At 41.3% G+C, this 20,909-nt stretch overlaps 1 protein-coding gene across 1 annotated transcript; it reads right to left on the minus strand.

The window, feature by feature from the left end:
* Nucleotides 1-16,962: 16,962 nt before the first annotated feature.
* LOC130469744 (uncharacterized) lies at nucleotides 16,963-17,852 on the minus strand. The gene is made up of 4 exons (XM_056839200.1): nucleotides 17,558-17,852; nucleotides 17,295-17,477; nucleotides 17,122-17,231; nucleotides 16,963-17,029 (listed from the first exon to the last, which is right to left on the minus strand). Exons 1-4 carry the CDS (start codon nucleotides 17,834-17,836, stop codon nucleotides 16,963-16,965), a joined length of 639 nt encoding a protein of 212 aa, XP_056695178.1. The 5' UTR covers nucleotides 17,837-17,852.
* Nucleotides 17,853-20,909: the final 3,057 nt, after the last annotated feature.

The following is a 20,909-nucleotide window of genomic DNA, read 5'->3' on the forward strand; positions in this document are numbered from 1 at the left end:
ACCAACATAGCAAGAGCCTTAAGTTCCAAACTTTAAAAATTGAGTTAAAAGGTGCCATGCCAAAATAACACTTACTTGGATAACCTTTACATCAATCTTAGTAATAGTTTTCCGCCATAGCGAGGTGTTACTTATTGATCCTAAAGGGGTAAGGTACACAAATAATTGTGAGTACATGTTAGTTTTGGTGAAACTCAAAACTAACATGAGTAGGTTTACCTACTAAGACCTTAGACGTACCTATCAACCAAGAGTAGTTTCTAGACTATTAGAAAAGTCTTTGCTTACCTAAAATATTTTAGAATTGAGTCTAAATACATAATGTGCTTAATTCTTCAATGATTTAAGGGTCTTGGAATCATTTTGTTCACACCTGCCGGAACACATAACTTGAATAAAATGCTTAATAAATAAAAAATTATGCATCTATGCTAGAATTTAAGTTTATTAAGAGAAACTGTGAATGGTTATTTATTTGTTTATTCTTTTTCAATTGTAGTTTTTACTATGGCAAACAACAATCAAAACATCATCATGGGTTCTGAGCTTATGGTCAATGTAACAACCCTGATTTTTAAGCAATTCTTAATCTGTTGTTAAGCATAAATTATTCTCTTAATTGGTATTTAAATTTTCTTTTGAGACTAATTTGAGATTAAGATTTTGGAATTTTAATAAATTGGTGAATGAAGTGATTATTATTTTTATTTTTATTTTATTTTAATATTATAACTAAGCTAGTCTTCGACATGATCTTCGAGTTTTGCCTTGAGATAGTTTATGGAATAGAATTTGTTTAATGATTTAAGATTTTCGTGATTCCAAATTAAATCATTTAAAACTCAAGGATTAATTATGAAATTGAAGTTTCTAACTTTAGATTATTTTATTTAAAATCATCTGCCCTAAACAAATGAATTTTTAATTAGTTTGAAAAGAATTTCATTGAAATGAATAAGATTATTTATATTCAAGCTTATTTATAATCTAGTTTAAACTATAATTATTATATTTATAATATTATTGATGCTAATTAAGTTCAATCCCTTCCTCTTTCCTTTTGCTACATGTCACCCCAATTGAAGCCAACCTACCAATTTTCCTAGCCAAGTGTCAAAGTAAGTGGCCTTGTTGTCAAATATTCTAAAAGCTTTAAACCAGGAAACCAAACCCATTATCTCTCTCTCACCCGACACTCTCCTCTCTCTCCTCACCATGTCGCCTCTCCCATCTCCGTTCGAGCCGTCGCACCACCACCGCACCGCGCCACTGCTCCGCCTCCCCTTTTCGTCGGTCACCACTGATGCGGTTGTTGTTGTTGATTTGTGGGGCGGATTCGCAGCTGCTCTTCCCTCTCGTCTCCTCCCCTCTCTCGTCCCAACTGCGTAACGCCGCCGCCGGTGGTGGTTGTAAAACCCACCCATGTTGATTCTCTCTCTTCAATTAGTAAATTTACTTGAACTCTTTTGTCAATTATATTTATTTAAAAACCCCCAAATTGAAGAAATCCTAACTTCCTTCTTTGATTTTCTCCCTCTTATTGCGGCGCACCGACCCTTCCACCGCCGCTGCCTTCCCTTCGCTGTTGCATGCGGTGACTCTGCTCCTCAGCCGCCGCCGCTGTTGTTGTTGTTATTCCCTATCCTGTTGTTGCTGCTCTTTGTTGTGTTGTTGCTGATCCTTGTTGATTTGCTGCACCTTGACTCCTATTTTCTAAGGGTATAATTCAATCTCTAATTCTAGCTCATTGAGTTCATCTAATTAGTTTAATTATATTTTTTATTATTATTATTATTTTAGTTTAATTATCTTGGTTTAAATGTAGAAGCTTTATAGAATTGAGTTTTAATTGGTTTGTTAATTTGACAATAGAGGAATGATCTCAAATTATTGAATTCAAACAAATTTCATTATGTTGTCAAACAATATAAATTCATTATTTCATTTCCAAAAAGGTTTCTCTTAAAATAAAGTATAATTGATGTTTATAGTTTGAGCATATTAATTTTTGGTATGCTTATAAATACTATTTTATATAAATAATGGTTATTGAGATATATAGTTTTCCATTAAAAATGTTTTGTTTATAAGTTTGATTCGATTTTCTTTAAAATAAGTAGGTGCCATGTCAATTTCTAAAATAAGTTTATCAAGTTTATGTTTAGTTTAGAATGAAATTTAAAAGGTTCATTAGTCAGATTTTGAAGAGAGTTCGATTTAGTTCTAATTCGATTAAATTGAATGGTTTATTGATTAGGGACTTTGTTTGTTGGGGTGTATTATTGGAGGTCGTTGAATTATGGATTTCTGCGGAGGTTGATGATCGAAATGTATAGTTATTGGAGTTTATATCGAAGGTACACATCGTCCAACCAACTTCAATGTTTGAAAATCTATCTTGTGTTTAAGTATTATGTGTATTTATAATGTATAGGTTGAATGTTGTTTTGCAAATTGAATGTTATTTTGCGAATTAAATTGTGTTTTGCAAAACTTAATTGTATTTGCGAATTGATTTGTTCTTTGCAAATTGAATTGGATTGTAATGCTTTCAAGAATAATGATTCTTTTAAACGAATGTTTGTGTCAATGAGAACCCAAGTGAGAGATGGTTTGAGTTGAGGCATTGAGCGGCTAGAGAATTGATTTCATTGAGTATCTTGAGGTCGAACTTGGAAGTCGTGAGATGTGTGAAAGAGTCAAAAGCTTAAGAGAGTGTTAATTGAGAGTTAATGATCAGGTAGAAGTCCTTGCATAATGGAAGTAGTCCTACTTGAGTTTCTAAGGAGTTGAAGTCTTAGTGTTAAACCACATAAAAGATCCTAAAGTAGGATTTTGTGGAACCAAAGACATCACTTTTAATTTTAAATTCTTGTTTGCAATGAAGTTTTATGTTTTCTTTCAACTGGGTCATACTTGTTTTAATTTCTTATATATTTATTTTAATCAAGGGTTAATAATAAAAGGATTCTTTTAATGTAGTAAATGAGAAATCTCTAAACTATTTTAAGTATAACAAAAGCTGAGTCTTTAATGATTCTTTAATGATTCTTGAATGAGTCGTTTCAAGGGTTTGTAATCATTCCTTACGAGCCATATTTATTTTGGAATTTCCTAAAAGTCACATGTTTTTCCTAAAACTGTGAATTATGGAACTTGAACTAGCTTTGAACAATATTAAAGTGTTTAATGAACTTAAGAGTTGAAACAATAAACTAAAGATGTTTTCGGTTTTGTTTTAAGTTCTTTAAATACATATAGTTTGCAAATAAGTAAATCTTTGACAAGTTTTATAAAAGAAACTATTGTAAAGAATAACGATATACTATAAAATAAATAATCAAGTTTTCATATTTTTGAAACCTATTAGTTTAAGATATAACTAGTGGGGATTTGTATGAATAATAAAGTTTAGTTTGAGTAATTGAGTTTTATATAAAAGTTTTTAAAACACATTTCAGGCACATTAAGCTATTAAATAATGAATTCGGATTTGAGGAGGGTATAAGTTGTTGATAACCTTGGGATCGTAAATGAGTGTTACCCACTAGCAGTCAATTATTAATTAATAGGCTAAGAGTATAACTGAGGGTAAAGAGTGATTAGTTAAAAAGGGAATAGTTGTGAAGAGTGTCCAAATTTTAATTGAGGAACAAATGTGCCCATTACGGTTTGTTTAAGTGTAAGAGAAAGTGTCAGCAAGTCTTGAGTTTGAGGTTGAAATCGGGTTGAGAAGTCATATAAGATAGAAGCTGAGTTGAATTTAATTGAGGAAGAAGTAATGCATGAGTAAGGGCTTGCTAATGATATTTTGAGAACAAGATTGCTTAAATTGGTAATAATATGCTTAAGTAGGGGAAAGTAGCCGTGTATGTGTTACATAGTGCTCACATGCATCGGTGATGAAAAACATTGAAAGCGAGTGCTACAATTGCAGACTCGTAGTTCGGCGGGATAGACCCGTTGAAGCGGCTTGGCCGTAAAGCGAGTGCTATAAAAGTAGACTCGTAGAGGCGGGATAGACCCGTAGTTCAGCGGGATAGACCCGTTAAAGCGGCTTGGCCGTAAAGCGAGTGCTACAAAAGTAGACTCGTAGAGGCGGGATAGACTCCAAGTTAGGGACATGTCCTAGTTAAGTCTTGCAAGCGTATTCTTATCAGGAGGGTGACGACCCCCACCAAATAGAGACAGTTGGTTGAATAACCCCTCTCTATTCGTGTTCACTTTCCCCAACAGAAAGCTAATATGTTGAGATTATGTAAGCTATTATGCTGAGTTTGAGTCGTGTGTTTTCGCAACGAGTTATAAATTCCTTATGAATGTCTATTTCTGCATTTGAATTGTTATGAGAACTTTATGAACAGAATTATATGTTTTTGGAAATGTTGTACCAATGAATTTTCCCCATTCAGTTAGGAATATGTGTATGTATTGAGTTCCACCTTGTGTCATAAATGATGGTTTGGGAAAAATTTACTGCTGGAGAAGTACTTGAGCTATCTCTATGGTTAATTGTCAAATAAGCTATGGAATGAAAACGGTTAAGAGTATGGGAGTAATGATAAATCTTAGCTGTGAGCCTAATTATGTTGATATGAATGTGAATTTAGAAACTTTATGAGGTGATAGTAAGGTGTGAAGCTTTTGCAAGTAAAATTTATTGTAACGTTTTACCATGTAATGTTTCGAAGCAAGTTTGATAAGCGAAGTTGCTTTTCAAAATAAATTATTAAACTAAAACGAAAACTATTTTGAGCCACCTATCAAATGCATTTCAGGTTGGATGTGTGTACTCAGATTTCCGCTGATTTTGTTCTTTGAACCTGTCCTGGTGGGGGCAGAGTTAAAATGTTTTGCAGGTAGCAAGAGTTAGGTCTCAGTTCAGGTTCAAGGTTCGTAGAGTTCTCCAATGGCCGTATGTGTCCAAGGTTGGATTATGGATTCGCCAAATGTAATTTAGTTCCTAGAGTTTGTTAATGCGCTGTATAATTTCTTCTTAAAGCTTTTGGTTTATAATTTATGGATTACATATCTGTATTGGAGTCGTAGTTAAGTTAAGTTTCTTTGGTTAAAGTTAAGTGTGCTTAGAAGTATCTTATTAAGTGTGGGTTGTTGCAGTGACGCCTTAGTGATGTTTTGGATTATGTTATATGTTGGAATGATGTAATTGAAGCAGGTAAAAAAAGATATGACGTAATATCCTAAGCAATGTTTTAGGTTGTCCATATTTAGGGGAAGTGCTGCCGAAATTTTTAATAATTAATTAAGTTTAAGAGTTTTAATTAGTGTCTTTGAGATAGGCTAGGCCGTAACTAAATCTTTGAAGTACTTTGAAAAGTCAAAGTTTGTTTAGTAGGTGTTAATTGTAACTCGCAAGCAGCTCGTCAAGGGCGGGCTGTTACAGTCAAGCTGAACCTAACAAATTTTCTTGAATGGGAAGCTAAGCTGATTAAAATAGTGAGACTCAATGGATTTGAGTATGTATTGTTCCATCCCATGCCAAGCTACTATGCTAAAGACATGACCCCTGAAAGACATGTCGCCTGGGATGCGGATCTCAAAAAGGTTATGAGTCTCATGCTGAACAATATCCCTGATGAATGGGCTAGGAGTTTTGTAGCTTACGAACCTTTTACGCTCATCAAGAATCTGAGGGATATCTGTCGTGGAAACACGGAGGACAGGGACCTAAATGTCCATGAGTTGATTGAATCAATGTCTGGCCTAAAGGTTAGTTCTTATAACATATGTTTTAGGATGGAGGTCCAAGAAACACATGTTCAGCTCCTTCGCACTAAACAAAGGGTTGGTGTTCCACTAAGGTTCCATGTAGACCTTATGCTTTCATATTTTGATCGCCTAAGTCTGCTAGGAACACCAATAAGTGAAAGGATGGCATTCTCTATCTTGCTCAATTCACCCCATAGTGGGTTTGGTCGTTTTAAGCAACTATACATGAGTGAACCAAGAGAAGAAACAGTCGCAGAGTTTGTTCACCTGGTCCAAAAGGCTGAGATAATACTCGACTGTGAAGCCACAGATTTACTCTAGGATAATGGGAGACCCTTCAAGAAAAGTAGAAAGTCCAAGGGCAATGTTGAGTCAAGAAAGAAGACAAAGCAGGACAAGTCCACATCAAGCTGTCTTTATTGTGATGGAATTGACCATTACAAGAGAGAATGTCCAAAGCTTAAGGAAGATCAGAAGAACGGAACAGTCGTTCCATCTTCAGGTATTTTCGTTATAGACTGTGTACTTGCTAATTCAACTTCTTGGGTATTAGATACAGGTTGTGGCTCACACTTATTTCCAATTCGCAGGGACTTAGTAGAAGTAGAAGGTTAAGCAAGGGTGAAGTCGACCTACGAGTGGGAAATGGAGCACGGATTGCTGCATTAGCTGTAGGAACTTATTATTTGTCGTTTGCCCTCTGGCTAGTTTTCGAACTGGAAGAGTGTTTCCATGTTCCAAGTCTTACTAAAAACATCATTTATGTTTCTTGCTTAGATGCTAAGGGATTTTCCTTTTTAATAAAAGACAATAGTTGCTCGTTTTATTTTAAAGAGATGTTTTATGGATCTGCTAGATTAGTCAATGGACTTTATTTATTAGATCACGACAAACAAGTTTATAACACAAATACCAAGAAGGCCAAAAAGAATGATTCAGATCTCACCTATCTGTGTCATTGTCGATTAGGCCATATTAACATGAAGCGCATAGAAAGACTTCAAAAGGAAGGAATTCTAGAACCATTTGACTTAGAGGATTATGGTAAGTGCGAATCATGTTTCCTTGGGAAAATGACAAAGCAACCTTTCTCTAAAGTTGGAGAAAGAGCAACTGAACTATTGGGTTTAATCCATACAGATGTATGTGGACCAATGAGTATAAATTCTAGAGGTGGTTTCAGCTACTTAATCACTTTCACCGATGACTTCAGTAGATATGGTTATGTCTACCTAATGAAGCATAAGTCTGAATCCTTTGACAAATTCAAGGAATTTCAGAGTGAAGTACAGAATCAATTAGGCAAGAAGATTAAGGCACTGCGGTCTGATAGAGGCGGTGAATATCTGAGCTATGAATTTGATGACCATCTGAAAGAATGTGGAATTCTATCAGAATTGATTCCTCCCTAAACACCTCAATGGAACGGTATGGAAGAACGGAGGAATAGAACCTTGCTAGACATGGTTAGATCAATAATGGGTCAGTCCGAACTTCCAATAGAATTTTGGGGACATGCACTAAACACGGCTGCACTCACTATAAATAGAGCTCCATCTAAAGCTTTCGAAAAGACTCCATATGAGTTATGGTTTGGAAAGCCTCCAAATGTGTCTTTTCTTAAGATTTGGGGTTGTGAAGTATACGTCAAACGATTAATTTCAGACAAACTTCAACCAAAATCTGACAAATGTATCCTTGTGGGCTATCCAAAAGAAACAAAGGGTATTACTTCTACAATACATTTGAGAACAAGGTGTTTGTTGCTCGAGATGGTATCTTTTTGGAAAGAGATCACATTTTCAAAATGACAAGTGGGAGAAAATTAGACCTCGAAGAAATTCGAGTCGAACAACAAACTCTAGAGAATGCTCAAGATGACATTCAGGATGAAACTCATAGATCTTTAGAATAATCTGGTGAGAATCAAGAACCATCTAGAAATGTAACCCCGTGTAGATCGCAGAGATATAGGTCTCAACCGGAAAGGTACTTAGGTATTTTGACGAACGAGAGCCATAAAGTTCTATTACTTGAAAGTGATGAACCTGCGAATTACAAACAAGCTATGACGAGCCCTAGCTCCAAGCAATGGCAAGAAGCCATGCAATCTGAATTAGACTCCATGTCTGAAAACTAAGTTTGGGATTCGGTCAATTTTCCAGATGGCTACCAAGCCATAGGAAGCAAATGGGTTTTCAAACTGTAAAAGGACAAGGATGGGAAACTAGAAGTTTTCAAAGCTAGATTGGTTGCAAAAGGTTACAGGCAAGTCCACGGTGTGGATTACGATGAAACCTTTTCACCAGTTGCAATGTTAAAGTCTATTCGGATAATGTTAGCAATCGCTGCATATTACGATTACGAAATATGGCAGATGGATGTCAAAACCGCTTTCTTAAACGGCGTTTTTAACAGAAACTGTGTTTATGACACAGCCTGAGGGTTTTGAGGATCCAAAGAATGCTAAAAAGGTATGCAAGCATAAGAAATCCATCTACGGATTAAAGCAAGCATCAAGGAGCTTCATCAAGAACGCAGACAAATCTTGTGTATACAAGAAGGTCAGTGGGAGCAAAATTTCTTTTCTAGTATTATATGTCGACGACATATTACTTATCGGAAATGACATTCCTATGTTGAACTCTTTCAAGATTTGACTTGGGAAATATTTTTCGATGAAGGATCTAGGAGAAGCACAGTACATACTGGGCATTAAGATTTACACAGATAGATCTAAAAGGATGATTGGACTTAGTCAAAGCACTTATATCAATAAGGTGCTTGAAAGGTTCAATATGGCAGACTCCAAGCGAGGCTACCTACCTGTAGACACCTGCTTTTGTCCCCGTTCCCAAAAGGGAAGGTTCGATGATGAGAACATAAAATCTCCACTTGGCAACGCATCTCCTATAAAATAACGAATCTCAATCACCCTTTTCATTTCACCCGAAACCTGCTATTTATAGAAACCTGCTATTTATGGAAACCTGCTGAAAATAGTAACTGCCGTAATGGGTAGTTGTTAAAAGTGGCAAGTCATAAAAGATAGAAACCTGTCAGAATTAGGTGTTGCACTCCAACATAAATCCTAAATGAGATAGAAATTACAAGAGGAATCCTATTCCTAATATGATTCGAAAATAAGAGTTACGTATTAATTAAAATCCTAACGAGCCTAGAGTTCGTAACGGGCCCAGACGCATTCCGTCATAAAGTTAATACGCGCTAAAAGACTCGGATAAGTCTCAAAGACTCCGTATTCCACGAGTCTAAATCTGACAAGGAAATACGGCCCAGACCCTATTTTCAACGCCTGGCTCTGGGCGCCGAAATCTTCGTCGCCCAGCACTGGGCGTTGAAATTACCTGGTTACGTGTTCTTTCCTAATTCTTCTTGGATTAGAGCTCTAAAATTCTATCTTTCCACGAACTCTTTTCTATAAATATAGCCCCAAATTCGACGTGAAAGGAACACACAATTCATATTCTGAGTATTGACTCCAACCCCTAAGCCTAAGCCTCACGCTGCGAAATTGATCCCGCGTTCTGTCGCTATCGATCCAAAAATTGAACAGAACGTATCCTGTCCCTTGTAGCTGAAGAATTAAGCCTGGAAACTTGAGATTCGTTAAATAAAAGGAGAAATAGCAAAGCCAAAGTGGTTAGTTTTCTGAGAACCGTGACGCACCTCTCAAGGGTGCGTCGTAATGTGTCCCTTCGCATGATTTAATTGCTTTCCTCGCCCTTTTATAAAACTGTTAAACTATTTAATCTGATTGTTCTATCACGCCTAATAAAGATAATATTTTGGGAAATTGAACTATCATGCTAGGTCCCTTAAAACAATCTAAATCAGATAATCGCGATCAATCTAGTATTATGTGTTATTTAGTGCTAAAATCGATTCAGATTAGTTTAATAGTTAACGCATGTCCCTTCCATTATTTATGCTGAGCTAGTAAGGATATCCTGCCTCTGGAGTTATCGAAGAGCGAGTACTCATCTCGGTAGTTACAGTCCCCCAAACCCTCAATCTCTACCCTGCGGGTGTACGTTGAGAGATCCCCACACCAGGGATCACAAGGGAACCTATGGCCGTCGTGGTCAAACATAATTGCACTCCCTTTATGTCACGATAACCGGGTTTTGTCAGTTTTTCTCATTGTCGTTAAAAACTGAATGGCGACTCCTATATTACTAGTCAATTGGGTGTAAACTCATAGGAAATCCAATTACACTTGATTTGACAAAAAGAAACGTCACAACCACGAGGGACGAGGTCACGCATTAGCCTCATGCTTTTTCGACCCCCTCACAGTGGCGACTCCACTGGGGATAGTGAAGGAAATACTCGTGCTCGTAGGTAATCAAAATAGCCGAAGGGTGAAACGATCCTACCCCGCGTTTATTTCTCCATCAAGTTGGGATGACCTGAAAATCAGCATATTAATGTGAACGGGCAGAACCGCATAACGAATCTTGGCCCTTAGGGAGTTGGGACTAAGGATACCCATCGCCAACCAGGGGGTGCATACGCTTCGAATGTTGTCCACTCGGCACCTTCTCTAGTAGTACACCCGTCTCAAACCCAATCGCTCGCCCACTAGGTCCCTCTCATTGGTGCATGCCCACTTGGCTTACATCGTGATTGGCCTCTTGGGCGAAATTCGTCTGTTGAAGGCACTACCTCGACCGGGGCATGTGTTGGATCTGCGATAGAAGCGGTACCAAGCCGGCGTAAATACTACCCATAGAAGCCTATCATAAACTACATGACATATTATTATCTTGCCTCATGATGTAATGTTAGTTATGTGTAGCGAAATATGTGATTGTGGGTGACAAATAATGCTAGAAAACCAACGACCTTAAAAATTGCCCAAACGTTCATAAACCAATTGGCCAAAGAGTTATACCAAGATACGTGTTCCGCAAACCCGAACGATAGCCACAAAAATAAGCGACGCTCGGGATGGCCCGTAACGAATCCCACAAACGCTGCACTACGCGTAAAGGACGTTATTAGGCAAGCACGCAAAATCAAAGTCGCATAAACAAAAAGTATACGCAAACAAGAAACGAGAATCAGCCAGGGACGCATTTTCAACGCCCCTGGCTGGGCGCCAATATTTCTCACGCCCTTCGCTGGGCGCTGAAGTTGCTGCCTGGCCTTTTGGTCAGGCGCAGCAGCCTCGGTGCCCGTGCAAAAAAAATATACGTAGCAAAAAAAAACTATTCGTAAAGATTGCTGCGAGGGCGTATGAAAGGCACTCGATTCTAAAAAGCGACTAAAAAATATAAAAATAAATAACTCTTTGTGTCGTTGTTAGGCCTCCTATGACGACAATGTTCGGCACCAAAACCGAGCATGCTAATAACTATGAATGTCACACGGGCAAAGATTTTCGAAAATATAAAGAGTTCAAAGTGCACACATAGTAGTCCAAATATACTAGTCCGACTTAAGGGTAGTCATAAAATGTCTAAAAAACGACTCCTGAAATAAACTAATGTGTCCCCTACTCCACAACAATAATGCAGGGCCCCTGAATACCTACCCGTGATAGCCATCAAGGATCGCAATGGAAGTAGCATATCCCGAACATCTATTCCTAGAGGTCGCACAAACCCAAGAGATGCATGCTCTGGAACACGACCCTCTACGTTCTCAAAGGCCACTCGCCTCAAAGAACCACGCTATGCCAACAACGTCACATGCTTTCGGGCTACTGTTTGGGTTAGAAAAGAAAAGAGCAAGGAACGAAACAGAAATTATGGCATTGGCCCTTCAAGATGAATTGTTCGATCCCACTAAACTAATCGCTCCATCACCCTCAAAGGTTGACCAAATCCAACGAGGGTGGCGCAAGACCTTCAAATGGACTAATGCTCGTGGAATGAAGTTCAAGATATCTGCGGGAGAGGGTCCAATGTACGAAGAATTAGAGTCTGAATCCGAGTCCGACTCCGAGTCCGAACCTCGCAAAATTGTAACCCCTCCCAAAACTAGTTTAGACCCGGAAATATCCACTCTGGGAGATCTTTTTGATGTGATGCTTCATGACTTTAATGAGATAAACAAAACCTTCGAGTATATGCCGCTTAAAAATCCGAGTAGTAATGCAGAATGTCTCGCCACTAATGAGCACGAAAAAGAGCCAGAAGAGGAATATACCGAATTAATAAAAGTTGTAAATGAACAAGAACGCAAAACTCCTATAATTGAGGACACAGAATCGGTAAATATTGGAACAGAGGAAAATCCTAAAATCATTAAAATTGGGCTCACCTTAACTCCCACTGAAAAAATCGATCTAATCTCCACTTTGCAGGAATTCGAGGGTGTCTTTGCTTGGTCCTACAAAGACATGCCAGGAATAGATCGAGAAATCGTTGAGCATAAGATTCCGCTAGATCCCAAAATGACGCCAGCAAAACAAAAGCTACGGCGGCTCAAACCAGAGATAGCCTTGAAAATAAAAGAAGAAGTCACTAAACAATTAGACGCCGGCTTCATAAAAGTCTCCAACTACCCAGAATGGGTGGCCAATATTGTCCCCGTAGCTAAAAAAGATGGACGAGTGCGAATGTGCGTAGACTTTCGAGATCTCAACAAAGCCAGTCCCAAAGATGACTTCCCTCTACCTCACATTGACATATTGGTAGACAACACCGCAGAACACGCGCTTCTCTCCTTTATGGATGGGTACGCAGGATATAACCAAATACTTATTGCAGAAGAAGACATGGAAAAAACAACCTTCATTACCCCTTGGGGTACATATTGCTACACTGTAATGCCTTTTGGTTTGAAAAACGCGGGGGCCACCTATCAAAGAACGGCCACCACGTTACTCCATGACATGATACACAAAGAAATCGAGGTCTATGTAGATGACATGATCGTCAAATCTAAAGACCGGCACGGTCACCTCCCGACACTTAGAAAGTTCTTCACCCGAATCTTGAAATATAACATGAGACTAAATCCACAAAAATGTGTGTTCGGGGTAACCTCTGGAAAATTACTAGGATATGTTGTTAGTACGCGGGGAATCGAGATTGACCCATCCAAGATTAAAGCCATTACCGAAATGCCCCACCAAAAACTGAAAAACAGATAAGGGGCTTCCTAGGAAAGCTGCAATACATAAGTAGGTTCATTTCCAAGCTTACTATGACTTGTGAGCCAATATTCAAAAAATTAAGAAAAGAAGAAAAAGTCGAATGGGATGAACAATGCCAAATTGCCTTCGATAAAATCAAAGAATATCTAAGCAAATCACCCGTCCTTTCCACTCCTTTGCCTGGAATCCCTTTACGCCTATACCTAACCGTCACGGATACTGCAGCGGGAGCTATGCTCTCACAGTGTGTACATGGATCCGAGCGAGCCATTTACTACTTGAGCAAGAAGTTCATACAGTACGAGACGAGATATACAGAACTTGAGAAAACCTGCCTCGCCCTCGTCTGGGCATCCAAAAAACTCAGACATTACCTATTGGCCCACACCGTTCATATAGTGTCACAACTAGACCCCTTAAAATATATGTTCGAAAAGCCCGCTCTAAACGGTCGCTTGTCCATGTGGCTAGTCATGCTCTCAGAGTTCGACCTAAAATTCATGCCAGAAAAAACAATCAAAGGAAGAGCGGTAGCCGAGTTCTTGGCCGAGCATGCTACGAATGAGGAAAACACGGAAGCTTACCTCCTCCCTGACGAGGAACTTCTGATGATACGAGACGACTATTGGACACTATACTTCGATGGCGCATCCAATCAGAAGGGATGCGGTGTCGGAGTTCTCCTAGTCAGTCCCGAAGGGGCCTATATACCAATTTCCGTCAAACTTGACTTTGAAGCCACAAACAACGCCGCCGAATATGAAGCCTGCATAGTAGGGCTAGAGGCCGCAGTTAGCCTCGGAGTCAAACATCTACAAGTCTTCGGGGATTCTTCCCTAATAATCAACCATATATCCAAAAGATGGAAGGTCCGAAGCACTAGTCTCTCAAAATACCAAGCTCACTTAGACCAAATAGTCGAGCAATTCGAAAAAATCGAGTATACGTACTTACCAAGAGACGACAACCAATTCGCGGATGCACTAGCAAAGTTAGCTTCAATGCTCAACATCCCGAATGAATGGGACGGAATGACCCTTCGAGTCGAACGAAGAAAAGAGCCGGCTTATTGCTGTGCCATAGACTCCGAACCTGAAAACACCGAAGAAGAACCATGGTATACGGACATCCTTCGTTACAAAACAAGTGGGGAATTCCCCCCAAACACCTCCCCGCGAGCACAAAAGGCCCTACGCCTCCTCGCGTCGCAATATAGCATAATCCTGGGGAATTGTACAAATACACGCCGAATAAAATCAAGTTACTTTGTGTTCACCAAAACCAAGCCCAAAGACTAATGCAAGAATACCATAACGGCGTGTGTGGGCCTCATATGAACGGAAAAATGCTATCCCGGAAAATATCCCGCTCAGGGTATTATTGGACCACCATGGAAACCGATTGCCATCACTTTGTGAAAACTTGCCCAAAATGCCAAATCTTCAGTAACCTTAACCACTTACCTCCCTCGGAACTATACACCTTCACTTCCCCATGGCCCTTTTCTACCTGGGGTACAGATATAATCGGAAAAGTAACGCCCACAGGCGTAGGGGGACACGAGTACGTTTTAGTCGCAATTGACTACTTCACTAAATGGGTAGAGGCAGTCTCCTACGCAAAATTAACGGCCAAACATGTAGCTCGATTCCTAGAAAAGAACATATTCTGTCGATACGGGGTTCCACATGAAATCATAAGCGACCAAAGTTCCCACTTTAGTGCCGAAGTCCAAGACCTGCTCGAAAAATATCATGTCAAACATCATAAATCCTCTCCCTACAGGCCGCAAATGAACGCCGCGGTAGAGGCGGCCAACAAAAACATTAAAGTCATAATCGAAAAAATGGCCGAAAATTATAAGGATTGGCCCAACAAATTACACTTCGCATTATGGGGTTATCGAACCTCAATCCGCACCTCCATTGGAGTAACACCCTACTCCTTGGTATACGGAATGGAAGCAGTTCAACCGATAGAGTTGGAAATTCCCTCCCTCCGGATCGTCCTAGAAAGCAAGCTACCCGAGGCCGATTGGGTTCAAGCTAGGTACGACGAGCTCGTTCTTTTAGACGAACGGAGGTTGAGAGCTTTACATCACGTGCAAGTGTATCAAAAGCGTATCGCAAGGCAATTCAACAAAAGAGTCAAACCTCGAAATATCAAAGAAGGCGATTTTGTGTTAAAAGAAGTCCGCGCACCTACTACGGACCCCCGAGGAAATTTCCGGCCTAATTGGACCGGACCATATTTTGTAAAGACTATCCTTCCTGGCGGAGCGGTCCAACTGGCTGACATAGATGGAGCGGAATTCGCCAACCTCACGAATTTAGACCAATTGAAAAAGTACTATATTTAATAAAATTCAGTCCGGAGTTAAGGCATCTAATAATACACATTAATACTCATAAGCAAGCATTCTGCGCATTACTCTAACCAAACGGCATAAGACTCGCTAAAGTAGAAAGGGCGAAGAACACAGTTTCAACGCCCAGGACTGGGCGCTGTTATTTTTCACGCCCAGGCCTGGGCGCCGATATTCCCAACGCCCAAGCTTGGGCGTCATTCTCTCTTGCCACCAATTCTCCCGCTTCTGCAAGTGTTCGTACTCCTTTTTCGGATCATCAAAAGAAGCACGAACACTTGGGGGGGTAGCAGACGTGTAATGAACACCCCTTTCAAAAAAAAACATATAGCTAGAACTACGCGCGACCTGATTCTGACAAGATACATAGGCAATCCTTACCAAGGATTCGGTCCAATAAAAAATTAAATAATAATAAAGTCATGGAACACATCAAGAGGAAAAGATATTACAAAGGGCACTATACCCTAACCCATGCACGAGCAAGGCCAAATAGAACGAAAAACGGAGACACAAAAAATATTTCAGGAGCAAACCCAACAAAGGAGTATGGCACGAGTCGGCAAAAAAGGGAACCCCCAAATGTAGACATAAGAAAACATACATATGTAATTCCCCCGAAGTAGTCGGCTAGTCTAAATATGTGTGCACTCTTGTATGAACTCATTTTTTCTATTAAAGAACAATATATGGAATTCTTTGTTTTTTTTTCAAAATTCATCGTTGGTTTAGAAACTTTATACCGTCATAATGCTATGTGTTGAGGCCTCAGTTGATAAAGGCAAACCTAGCAAGCCCATGGAAGGCTCAAAACATTCTTGCACCAAAAATTCGCAAAAATAAATAAAACATATATACATGCGAAATACAAGAATGAATAAATACAAAATAGAAGCAAGCCTAAGACTCGTCATCGGCTTCATGCCTCCAAGCCTCGCCAGTCCATCCGCTCCACCCCCCGTGGTGTGAGGACCCCCAACCAGAATCGCCCCAAAACTGAGGCTGTGGTTGCGACTCGGGGCTGGGCTCTCGAGCCATCGACACGGAACGTCGCCTACGCTCCGGCTCGGACCTCTCCCCAGAAGAACTCACCCCCACAGCAGAACGGCGATGCCGTAGGGGCGAGTGTCGTACTCTCTCTCTCTCCTCAGGGCCACGTCCCCCGCCCGATGGTCCTGCGTCCTCGGCCCTGGCTCGTCCGGTCCCCGTCTGCAGAAACAAAAAAAAGGAAAGTGAGTGACAGAAAGCCAAATAAAAGGTACAAATAAAAAAAACGGCACATTACCTGAGTAGAGCGGGGGCTCCTGCAAGAAAGTGCAGATCGGGCCCGAACCAACGCGGACTTCAACCGGTTGATCACCCCCACCATCGTGTTGGCCGTACGGGCCGGAACCTGAAATGGGAATGTTAGTAACAAAAGAAAACCGAAAAAATAAGAAGGATGCATAAATAAAAGGTGCATACCGCCTGTACTCCCTCAGGGAGCGGAGCATGGAAAACCCGACCTTCCGGGACAGTCTCCACAACCTCGGATCCACTCTCCCCAATATATGAGATCCGAGCATCGGGAGGCACCCATCCCCCTAACAAAGGGTCAAGATGCTCCTGCACAAAACACGGTAAACATAAACACATGGGCACGAACATGAAAACACCGTAAAAAATCAATAAAGAAAAAGAGCAACTTACAGCGCCGGGCTCCGGGAGACGAAGAGAATCCTGGATGAACTGATTATAGCTAGCTCCCGCTATCACCAACTCCGTCGCCGACACGCCCGTCCTCGAATGGACCCTCCACGCCTCGCCTATCGAACGGGTAGACAGCATGGTGGCAGGTGGAGGCTGAGGCACCGAAAAGACTCCGACAGTCTGCATACGTACCCGCTCTCCTAGGTACCAGACAGGGTCACGGCGACCAATAAACAAAACCCGCATCTGGCTCAGGGCATAACTATCCCTAACCGAAGCATAGGAACCCCTAAAGGAGAGCCATGGGGTCCAGGCCACCTGTTTTGTGAATACAGACACAATCAGATCTCGCACATAGAAACAAAAAAAATAACGAAATACGAGATAAAGGATAAGGTGCTGCACATGCTCGGGGTTCCCGTCCCGGATAAGATCCCACACGGTATCGGGCGGCGGACGCGCCGTCAGCTTCTTCTTCCAACCCCAACGACGACCGACAGGGTACTCCAAAGGCCTCTGCCCCTTTCGGGGAGCCAGCCAAGGCAAATGCTCGAAGGCCCACAGCTATAAAAGAAAAAAAATAATAATACATCAGAAAAAGGCCCAATAAATGCAAGAAAGCAAAAGGAGAGCTAGGCACACACCTCAATCAAACGCGGCACTCCCGCCAATGCAATGACAAAGTGATGTCTACGCGGGTCCGAGTCTCGCACCGCCAAACTCATCTGGCCTACGAGCGTCGCATAGCCCAAATCGCCCCAGCAGTAGTCGCCCAGCGAAGACACGTGCTCCACCAAACCTATCCACCTCGGGTCAAAGGTGTCAGTAGGACCCGGCAGAAAAGTGGAAGTGATAAAATGGAGGTAGAACAGTCGGGCCTGTCTCAAAGACGACTCCTCCACCCCACGCTCCAAGGCCCACATCAGGTCAGCATAGGGTATCCCACGGGCCTGGTACGAAGGCAATCTCTCACCCAGCCACGAGCCCATGAGCCTAGTACCCTCAGCAACGGTCGGCAGCGGGCCATCTGACCTCAGACGAACGGGGATCCCTCTAAAGGTCAAGCCCGTCAAAGCCGTATAGTCCTCGGGAGTAAACGTCATCTCACCCCAAGGAAAGTGGAAAGTGTTGGTGGTATCCCACCACCACCTCATGAACGACCGCAGAAAAGATAGGGAGATGTTGAGTCGCAGTATCTCCCAGAAAGTGTCAACCACCGGGAACAACGAACTCTCCCTCACCAAAGCCTGGGCGTCCGAGCTCAGGTAACCGAAGACAGTCTCGCTCGTCGCTGCACCATAGCCGCGAACTGTAGTATCCCTCCTCTCGTGAAGGCGGGTAGTCACGTGATGTTCCAAGTCGTAGTGCAGGTCTCGACCGTCGTAGTACTCGGGACCCACCCATAGGGGTCCCGTGCCAGTGGACTGATGCGTCATGCCATGCTCCTCGTGGCCGCCAGAGGGCGGTGACGACTCGTCAGACATGCTGATCAACGATACAACAGTAAGGCATTATACCTTTAACAAAATTGGCACTCACACCAATCCTTAAAAAAGTGCATTCCGCTCATGAAATGGAGTCATACAATTTTTGTTCCCTAAAAACATGGTACTAAGTTCATATTGAGCAAAAATTCCCTAATCAAAAATTAACTCCAGCAAAATCGAAATTCTTCCATAATTTGTCACTCATGAATTATGAGGAACGCAAGCAATATGCCAAGAACACCTACATTGCAAGAAAATACTAGAATCGTAGGTACACTTGGGGGCTAGTATAAATATGCCCAAATTCAACAAAAACCAACATACTTGCGAAAATTAACATGCACAAACTAATTAACATGTCATGTAGAACATTTTCAACTATCTAATTGAAGGAAAGGGGCACAAAATCAAAAACCCCCAAATCAATTTCATGCTCAAGAACACTTGACAAAAATGCTGAAAATTGACAAAAAAGGCTCAAAATTACTGAAAATTACTTACATTGGGAAGATTAGGAAGTGATTTGGAGTAGAATTCGTGAAGAAAATTGAAGAAAATGAGCGAAAAATCAGTAGGATAAGTGGAGAAGTGAGAGCGAAAATGGTGGAAATGGGAAAGGAAGGAGACGGTCGCGTCTTTTAAAGACCGGTCTCCCCTTTGCATTTTCAACGCCCAGCTCTGGGCGTTAGAAATTTTCGCGCCCAGAGCTGGGCGCTGAAAATGCTTCCCAGACAGCGAATATTCGCTGTCGGGGCACGCGTGACTCCCCTCTTTGTGTAAGATATCCGTTGTCTTGATATTTCTTTCCCACACGAAAAAACAGTGTTGTAAAATCTCAATACACAGCGTGGGCCCACTTATAGGACACGCCTAATCAGGAAATATTGCGACCCACCAAAAGGTTGTAATCACAAAAAGCCTTTTTATTTTTATATATAGGCAAAATGAAAAGAAAGTAAGAAATTCAAAATAGGCTCGCCATCTTCAGCCGGCGGGGTCTGCGTTACTAATCACGCAGGTCCTCAGTTTTCGAAAAATAGAATCATCAAAAACAAAATGAAACAGGCTCGCCATCTTCAGCCGGCGGGGTGTACGTCACAAACCACGTAGGTCCTTATTTTCAAAAAAAAAAACAAATAAATTTCAAAACAGATTCGTCCACTTCTATCGGACGGGGCGTCCCCCTCAGCGGACAGGTTCGCCATCTTCAGCCGGCGGGGTCTACGTCACAAACCGCGTAGGTCCTTATTTTCAAATTTCAAAAACAGATTCGTCCACTTCTATCGGACGGGGTGTCCACCCTTAGCGGACAGGCTCGCCATCTTTAGCCGGCGGTGTCTGCGCCACTAACCGCGCAGGTCCTTAGTCGCCGTAGCGATAACTTCTTTCGGTTTTCCCTTTTTCCAAAAATTAAAGGATTGGTTTTCCGTTTTTCCAAAAAAGAGCGATGTGCTGGATTTTCCTTCATTTTACGTCCCATAAAAACAAGGGGGTTTTCTCGATTAGCTAACCCCGAAAATGAAAATAATTAAAAACATTTTTACCTTGTGATTGGGCTTGGCCAGGCCCAATTACACTTTATAGCTTTAATTTCGAAAACATCTGTAGCTACTCCCAATGACAAAGTGAGGGAGTTTCTATGCATCTTTAGATACTTCCAATGACAAAGTGAGGGAGTTTCTATACTATCCGTTGACAAATCCCAATGACACGTGAGGGATATGTCGACACTTCAAGTGATGACCATTATGTCAAATGTTATCACTTGGGGGCTCGTGAGACCCTCGCAAAACAAGTCACATACACTATGGCTTGTGTGACACACTCCGTCTAGTACTTTGACCATCGTCTCATCCCGAGACTCAGTCAAAGTGGGGGCTAACTGTAGACACATGCTTTTGTCCCCGTTCCCGAAAGGCAAGGTTCGATGATGAGAACATAAAATCTCCACTTGGCAACGCATCTCCTATAAAATAACGAATCTCAATCACCCTTTTCATTTCACCCGAAACCTGCTATTTATAGAAACCTGCTATTTATGGAAACCTGCTAAAAATAGTAACTGCCGTAATGGGTAGTTGTTAAAAGTGGCAAGTCATAAAAGATAGAAACCTGTCAGAATTAGGTGTTGCACTCCAACATAAATCCTAAATGAGATAGAAATTGCAAGAGGAATCCTATTCCTAATATGATTCGAAAATAAGAGTTACGTATTAATTAAAATCCTAACGAGCCTAGAGTTCGTAACGGGCCCAGACGCATTCTGTCATAAAGTTAATACGCGCTAAAAGACTCGGATAAGTCTCAAAGACTCCGTATTCCACGAGTCCGAATCTGACAAGGAAATGCGGCCCAGACCCTATTTTCAACGCCTGGCTCTGGGCGCCGAAATCTTCGGCGCCCAGCCCTGGGCGCTGAAATTACCTGGGTACGTGTTCTTTCCTAATTCTTCTTGGATTAGAGCTCTAAAATTCTATCTTTCCACGAACTCTTTTCTATAAATATAGCC

The sequence above is a fragment of the Spinacia oleracea genome, chromosome 3 (assembly GCF_020520425.1).
Source record: "Spinacia oleracea cultivar Varoflay chromosome 3, BTI_SOV_V1, whole genome shotgun sequence".
Classification (NCBI taxonomy): domain Eukaryota; kingdom Viridiplantae; phylum Streptophyta; class Magnoliopsida; order Caryophyllales; family Amaranthaceae; genus Spinacia; species Spinacia oleracea.